This window comes from Pteropus vampyrus, unplaced genomic scaffold, assembly GCF_000151845.1.
Source record: "Pteropus vampyrus isolate Shadow unplaced genomic scaffold, Pvam_2.0 Scaffold32, whole genome shotgun sequence".
Lineage (NCBI taxonomy): Eukaryota > Metazoa > Chordata > Mammalia > Chiroptera > Pteropodidae > Pteropus > Pteropus vampyrus.
The window spans coordinates 10,451,686-10,460,182 of record NW_011888813.1 but is presented as its reverse complement, the minus strand read 5'-3'; the positions used below and the strand labels follow the sequence as shown (position 1 = coordinate 10,460,182).

At 40.8% G+C, this 8,497-nt stretch overlaps 1 protein-coding gene across 1 annotated transcript in view; it reads right to left on the bottom strand.

The window, feature by feature from the left end:
• Positions 1 to 8,497, bottom strand: part of TDP1 (tyrosyl-DNA phosphodiesterase 1) — a 73,122-nt gene that overhangs the window by 44,748 nt on the left and 19,877 nt on the right. The window contains exons 9-13 of the mRNA XM_023528867.1: positions 6,011 to 6,184; positions 5,468 to 5,546; positions 3,296 to 3,481; positions 2,623 to 2,671; positions 736 to 802 (exon numbers count right to left, since the gene is read on the bottom strand). Of these exons, the coding sequence (XP_023384635.1) occupies positions 736 to 802; positions 2,623 to 2,671; positions 3,296 to 3,481; positions 5,468 to 5,546; positions 6,011 to 6,184 (555 nt within the window). The remainder of the gene's footprint in view (positions 1 to 735; positions 803 to 2,622; positions 2,672 to 3,295; positions 3,482 to 5,467; positions 5,547 to 6,010; positions 6,185 to 8,497) is intronic.

Below are 8,497 nucleotides of genomic sequence, written 5' to 3'. Positions count from 1 at the left end.
TCAAATGCTGATATTCAGCAATCTTGAGTTCGGATTCTGAATTTCCAACACTGTCAGGCTGAGGTTCCACAGGGGAAAAATAACCTATATCATGAGGCGACAATCCTTACTAATGAATATAAGAGATGGTCCCTCAAGAGAACAGACTGTCTGCAGGAACAGAATCAGGATTAGCTAGGCCCATCATTACAAACGCACTTGAATGAAGACAGTACTGAAAGGTCCTCAATCTAAAGATATGTCCTCTGCAAGGTACAACCTTCCAAAAAAGCATTAGAGAAAGGCGCCAGATGACACATGAAAGCTAATGAGATGTAATCTGCCTTACAAGAAGCCAGATAGTACCCCAAATACCAGAGAGATTCTATCCTCGGCAAGCCTGTGGTCACACAGCATATGACTGCATACAGAATGGTTATATTTCATATACTGGAAACATGACTAAAAGGTACTTACATAAATTCTAAACTACCCAATATCTTCTTTTATTTATCTTTTTCTTTGTGTGCCAATATAGAAATAAAAACCTCACAGAGATAAATTTTACTCTTTGGTATTAAAAACCTATTCCAAAAAAATGTTCAAAACTTTATTTTAAATTCTTTCCATCGCTAATATACGTAGAGAAAAAATATAGCTATATTATATAAGGTTCTTTAAAAAAAAACCTGACTGATATAAATAACATTCTTACTCCTAAAGAGGCAACGGCAGCATTCTAAACCAATTACTTACTGAAAATAAGAATGAAGCCAATTCTGTTTTTCAGCGGTCTGGATGCTATAGGGAAGAGAGCCCCCAGCTTTCAAAAGAAGAAAAATAAAAATTAGGGAACATAATCTGAGGATCTTTCATTAAGAAGAAAATCTATAATAAACAGTGAGATGGTAAAAAGACAAAAAAACAAAACAATTTCCATTATGTCATCTTATGGAATTGTTCTTTGACAGAAAATGTCTATACTTGCACTGGGTATGTATTCCTCGGTGGGGTTTCTTAGGGATGCATATTAAACAGTAAATGTTCACTATCTGAAAAGAAAAAGGTATTTAAGTACTGGGGCGGGGCGGAGGGGGGGGGAGTAATTTAATATCTGTAACAGCACAGATCTGAAGTGTTAGAAAAATGACAGAAAGGATCCCTGGCTCATCCTGTCGTCCTCACGAAGGCGCGACATCCTCAGCCTCGTTCTGCGGGGAGCGGTCTGGAGCGCCTCTGTTTCTGCCGTGACCGGGACCCTTGGGGCAGACGAGCGTGAGAACGCTCAGAACTTGGTTCTCCCACCTCCTTCGTCATTTACGCTCTGCTCCTTCCCCAGAGACTTTGCCCTAGCTAAACGGATTCTTACGAATGGAATAGAATGAGCGCTACTGCAAAAAAAATAAAGATACAGTTCCAGTGGAAACACAATTAGAAGCCGATTTTTGTTCATCTTTGAAAGGAGGAAAGTTCCACTGCGGATGCGTCAGTCACTTTCCAAACACAGACTGGACCTTCTCCCTAGGAAGCTGTATCCAAACAGGGCTTTATGTTTCTCCGACTTATCAGAGGCAGCATGTTGCGCCTCCTACTGCACATAACTAAAATCATATTTGGTCCAGTTATAGAGTAGTTTTATTGAAAAGACCATGTTCTTCTTCATTAAAAAGCATGCTCTGAATGGATCCAGCCTATCAGAAGTGTGGAGAGGAGAAGGTGACAAAACAATCCACCACGTCCTTGAATCTCAGTGAGATAATTTTAGTTTTGCCATTAAAAAGCAACAAATGAGCTAAAACACTCCAAACCCTACTGAGCTTTTTCTGGCAAGGTCACATCTAGTATGACAAGCAACGATTGGACTAAAGGAGTCTAATTGAGAGCATTCTGCTTCCAGCCATTCAGACTTCCTTTTGTCCAGAGGCATATGCTGTTTGGGGTTCTGGTTATTCCCTCCTGAATGCACTACCCGGGGCTGGGGGCGGGGGACGGGGGGCTGCTGACTTCCAAACAAAAGTTTAGTGTCCAGCACTGGTATAAGGGAAACAGAACAGGTGATATCTACAAAATAATCCTAGGTATTTACAGATGAGGCTCTTGAGAGATTAGTTCTATCAACTAGGCTATCTTAAAGGTGGAAACATAAGTTCTAAACCTTAAATATATCTGTACTGAGAAGCCAAATTTGCAAGAACCACACAGTACCACAGAAGAAGGCAGGGAGGATGCAGGGAAAGAGATCAGAGACAGGAGTGTTAGATTTGCTCTGGAAAGGCACAGACAGCAGGTTTGATTTGGACCTCTTGTCTTGACAGCCCATCTGTTGGTGGCAGTGGTGAGGACAGGCTTATTGGTAGAAATCAGGAGGATAACAATCACTCAGAGGGTTCTTGTGAGGATTAAGTAACGTATACAAACAGCCCAACTGCATGCCACCATCTTGGGAACATCCCAGTGCTCGATATTACCTATCTTCATAATTCTCATCCAGTTAAGAGAAAATCATCTCCAAATTTCTAACCCATACTTTTCCCATCTCAAGGAGGAAGGCATTCTTATTACTTGTTTTTAAGGAAGTTTACCAAGGCATTTATGAAAATATACACAAAAAAACGCAATCGTGACGGCCTCCCCAGCAGTTACCTGGATATCCTTCTAAGCTGGTTCGCACATTTTCCACAGATGGATAGATCTAAAAATAAGTAAGAAAGTAAAAAACAAAATAAAACTTGGAGGGTACCATGTTGAAAAAACTATTTCTTAAAAGGAATGCTAACTCGTGTTTTGAAAATAAAAATCTTGATTAAAAATACTTAAAGACTTACAAATGACTTTAGATTTTAAAAAGTTCTCGTCTTACTGAGAAAAAAACAAAAAAACGAAAATGGAACTTCTAGTAATTAAACTACAGGAAGTATAGTTGATGAAAAAAAATAACATGTTGAGTATTTTTTCTTCTGACATGCCAAATTAACATTGAATTGAATGCAAAATTAATGACTGATTCAAACGGATCTAAATAATAATGCTCATAATTCCGCCGGCAATGCTTTATCAAGTCCTTTTTCCTTGGCTTGACCACTTGAGGAAGGAAGGGAAACTGCAGGCTAGTCCGTGGCTGAATTGGTCCTCTGACTAAACCAGCACCGGATAATAATATTAGGGCCACTTGATCACAAGTGATGATACTGTAACTGCGGTTTCCGCCCCAAAATCACTGAATACAGCGTCTCTCTATGGCAAGGAGGAAGGAGTCTCCATTCCTCTCCTGGACTCGAGAACACGCATGACTAACTCCAGGAGGCAGAGCACTCACCAAATGAAGGGGCACGGCGCTCTTCCCTGGGGTCTTGCTTTCCCTCCCCAGCGTCGCCAAGGTCTCTTTAAACTCAGAACATAACCATTTCGATTCGTCGGCCCCCATGGAGCCAATGCTTGAAAACTGACCGACTACTGGCCAAGACTCTGCTTTGGGCATGGACGAGGCATGTTCTTTCAGAAGCTGTGAAAGAACACAGTGAACGCTAGTCACTCACACGTGATCAGAAATGCTGGAATGACTCAGAACACGGTTTTCCGCCCTTGGATTTCCTAATTAACGAACAATGCTGAAAACGTTAGTGATTAATTCCATACCCATGTAGATACATTTTTCTCTTCTTTGGAAAATATTTTTTAAATTCTACAAATATTTTAATGGAGCAAGTGGATAGATGTCCTCTTCTCCCACCATTGATTTGTGCTGAAAGCAAAATCGAATAAAACATTTTTTTTAAAGATCCCTTTTAGTAGGAATGTCAGATAAACCACTAACCTACCTTATAATTTTAGATTTTTGCCTTGAAATCATAATTGTTTAATATACCTACACAATACATTGAAGGTCAAACTACTATATATTTTGACTCTCATTTGAAAGAGGTTTAACGCTTGGGCTCCAGGCAGCTCTGAGGCTCTTAAAATAAGAGAATATATTTACGTATAGATACACACTGCCTTAAGCACAGAGGACTGATCTGCATTTCCTGCTTTGATACGTAAAGCTGCAGAAACAATTCAGAAAACGTTTGGAAATTTACGCACTTAAACACGTACAGAGTGTCTACCTAGAGGCTGGAGACAGCACGAAAAAGAAGCCGCAGTTCCTGCCCCAGTGGAGCTCATATTCTGACTGAGCTACTGTTTAGTTTAATATGTATTACTTAACACAGCTTAGGCATTTTTATACATACTCTTACCCAAAAGCCCAACTAATTCTCGCCTTCCACCTGGGTGCAGCATGGTGTCGGAAACAAGACTGAACCGACAACTACAAGACCTGGTGTCTATTCTGGTGCTCGGCCCCAATCAGCTGCATGACCCTGTGCTTCCATGTCCACCTCACTGAAGTCTGATCACCCGTCATCCCTGGAAGGTGCTTGTGATGCAACATGAGTGACTGTCTGTGAAAAGTGGTTTTAAAACTTTAAGATGCTATTCAACTTTCAGTAAGGTTGTGATCCTACACAGCATGTGCCATTACTTAGCCGGTCTACACCACCCATCCGCACATAAACACTACGCTTACTGAATACTCAGCATGTGCCTTGCATTTGCTATTTCGTTTAATCCTTACACAATTCTGTGACCGAAGCAGTATTAATAGGCCCATTTTATAGACGACATGAAAGGCAGGTTGAGGAGCAAGCCACAGTCATGTGACCTGTAAATAAAGGTCAAGGTTTGAACCCAGGTCTGGGCATCTGCCTGCAAAGCTGTGCACTTAGCCACAGTGCTCTACTTTCTAAGTCAAGACATGAAGCTGTTGGCTTCAAGATCCTACCTGCTTTCAGCTGTGATCTCATTTTTAAAAAAATTTAAAATTTCATTAACCAAGGGGAGTTCTTACATAATGTAAATACAGGAAAAAAGGTAAGGCTTTTAAGAAAGGCACTTTAGGAAATTTTGTAAGGTCAGTATACTGTCTCTTAAAAGGAGATGAAGAAAACCTTAATCTTTAATTTGCTTGTTGTTTTATTTTGTTAAAGACCTTTCTTTGTTATTTTCATACCAGCTACAAATGTCACTTTTGTAGTAACAATTCTCTTAAGGGCTTTTGTTCAGTACACAAAACACAATATAGTTCAATTGTAGTCTCTACTTGACACGATTTTCTATTTTTTGTTGAATTTGTATGTTACAAGTCCTTGATATGACGATCAAAAGTTACAAAATATTTGTATGAATGTGAAATCTCTCTTTATTACAATATAAAACTCAAAGTCCATATACTTTTGCCATAAAGAACAGTCTATACACCTATAGAAAACATTAAAAATTACTGAAAACTATAATTAGACAATCGCTTTATCATGTGCCTACTATTCTACTCACCCAGAACTGTGCTAGAGATATTGTGATGCTGCCATCAAAATAAACAATTATAAATGAAAAAGGAGAGTATAAATTCAATTTTTTTTTAATGTTAAAATAGTAAAAATTCTCATACCTTCCTAAGCCTAAAATGTCCCCAATTATCTTTCTGACTTCCTTGAAAGCGTCCCGGGGTTGATCCAATGAGGTAAACGCTAAAGAGAAATAAAATGTAAGTTATACAGAACATAGTGATGAATTGTAGACCCAAAAATCAGAAAATACACATGAAAACTTATGTAACCAGGATATAATCGAAGAGCTAACCCATTTTTTAAAGATGCTTCCTCAGAGAAGTAATTGATACTTAAACTCATTTTTAAGCACATCAACTAATGGTGGAACACCTGTAAGGCGTAAGGTGCCAGGCAAAGACCTCATTAATCTTAAGAATATGCCAGCAGAGGGCTTAGAGTAAGTGGGAAGATTTCCTGGCCTCCACTTCAGTGGCTGAGAACCAGGAGGTGACGATAGTGACAGAACCTTCTGCTTCATCATGTCATGAAGGATGGCCGAACATCATCCAGCCTCTTTCCAAGACCCCTGCATTCCAGACCTCATGCACCTCTTAAGGTACTGACTTACTGTAAGCACCCCAACTTGCTAAGATGACACATACTTTGTTTCAGAGAGATCGTGCTCGTGGATGACGTCTATCCACTCCTTGAGAGCAGGAGCATTATAAGCCATCAAGTAGCCGACGAGATCAGCTTTAAAATGTGTTGTTGATTCTCCGGATGTGTTGGTTCCAGGGGCAATTCGTGGGTATAAGGGGCTCAACCATATTCTGGAATGGGAAAAAATAACGGGAATGCAACGGATCGCCATGATATCTCTGTACTGATTATGCGCTCGCCCTAAGGAAGAGGTGAATTCTCACTATCTATCTTTATGTGTTCAGTCGAGTGACCCTTATGAAACATAAATCTGATCACACCAAATAGCTTCCATCATATTCGGAATTATTTTTGAACACCTCACCGTGAACTTAAGACCCAGTGAGATCTAGCCTCTGCCCAGCTCTCTTGATCCAACCCCTTCTCATTCACCACACCTTCTCTCTTCCTACCTCACCCTCTATATTGCTTTCTGAGATGTGATGACAACAGTTAATAGTTCTAATTTCAACTGTTACGCCACCTGTAGCAAGCTTTTGCCCACGACTTTGTCAGTGTAGCTATTTAGCTAAATGGAACCCCAGCAAGCTTTTGCCCACGACTATGTCAGTGTAGCTATTTAGCTAAATGGAAAAGAATAAAAGTTATCTATACTAAGAAAAATATGCGCGTAAATCTATTTCCAATAAACAAACTGATTTTCACGATATATGTGCTATAACAGTTTGAGATATTTTCATATCCTATACTTTTCTGGTGTCTGGAATGAGTATATACCACATTTAATAATATTAAATTAACACTAACCTCAGACTTTCAAATAATACAGTACACAAAATATTAAAGACATCTTTCATTTCGTCAGTTCTCCCCAAAGGAAAACAATGCACTTTGCCAAAACTTCTATATTATATCCACAAATGAAAAACTATATCTAAACTCAATCCTTCTATGAACTGCTCCATGGTAGACAAAAAAATGTAGTTTCAAATCTCTTATGCTCAGTTTCTTCAACTGCAAAGTTGAGTTAACAGTCCTGACTCATAGGGCTGTGACAGATGCACACGATGTATGAACAGGCAGTGACCAGCTTAAGGAAGCATTCGGGAGGTCTAACTTGTCACTGCCTTTGGTCCCTTCTGTGGCTACTTCCCCCACAGTCCTACCCATTAAGCCAAACCAGAAACTGCCGAATTCTGCTTTTCACCTGGTGGCCCTCAAAGACTGGCGAGACAAAGGCCATCAAGGCAGGAAGCATCCAGAAACCCATGACGCCAGCTGTGTGTCTGCTGATCTTTGTACATGTTTTTGGCAGGGTGACATGCCATACTCTCCCTTCTCACCTTGAGGAGACCCCTTGCCAAAGGAGTTAACGACACAGCGTGACGAAGCCTGAAGCCCAGGCTCTGAACCCAGATCTAACTGGCTGTGTCATTTCGGGCAAGCCCAGTAACCTGTCTGAGCCTCTGCCTCTGTGCATGGAGCTGGACAGATGTGAAGGCCTCCCTCCCCCTGCACTGCTGGTTCACTCACAAGAGAGGTTCTGGATGAAGAAGAGGACAGACGATGACTATGGAAACCGGGAGGCATTTTTAACACTTCACAAAATGAGGAAATGACCAAGGTGGGCCAAATCATTCTAAAAGTGAGAAATTAACAGGTGGACCAAGTAGCAGCTGAGAAGATGGCTGGAGAGCGGAAAAGGATGAGCAGCCATGGCAGATAACTATGAAGATCACACAGAAGAATTGCCTTTAAAGGTTTTTTAAAAAATTAGAACCCATAACACGAGTCTGCAAAATAGCAGAAAGAGAAGAATCGAGACTAACTGGGAGATAACAGTGCCCCACTCTGGGGGCTGCAAAAGGATGTTGGAGGGAGATTTCATACCCTTGGTACTTTTTGAGTTTTAAACCAGGTGAAGCTACTACCCGGTCAATACTTTTTTAAACAACTTAAAGTTTTTTAAATAAAGAAAAACATTACAACCCGAGCCCTTTCCCCTAACCCCCTCCCCCACAGCTGTACTCCAGAGAAGCCTAAGGAAGCATGGCTGCCTATAAACTCATGCTTTCCACTCCAGAAGGAGCAGGAGGCCACGGGTGGGGATCATGAGCCACATAAGACAGTGCCAACTTGATAATCCAGTTAGTTACATAAATCGCTGTTTCCCTAAGAAAAGATGATTAATCCCCTTTCCTTTTTAGATGGGGCTACACAGAAGCCAGAGGCTCAGAACCCAACCCTGGGCATGGAAGCTCGAGAGGAAAGCAAAGGCATCAACCGGAAACTCAGTAGGTTCAGAGTCCCAATCCGCTCGGCCCTGAACTGAGTGCATTTTGAGAAGCATATTTTAAGTGGGATGCTCAAACTAGGGCATGTTTTAAGGAAAACTTTCAGGGAGAGGGCAGGGGGCTTGCAGTCAGAGAACAAGGGATGTCAGGCTCAGGGAAAACTCGTTTTTTAAACTCAGAAGGGCTGTCTTAAGG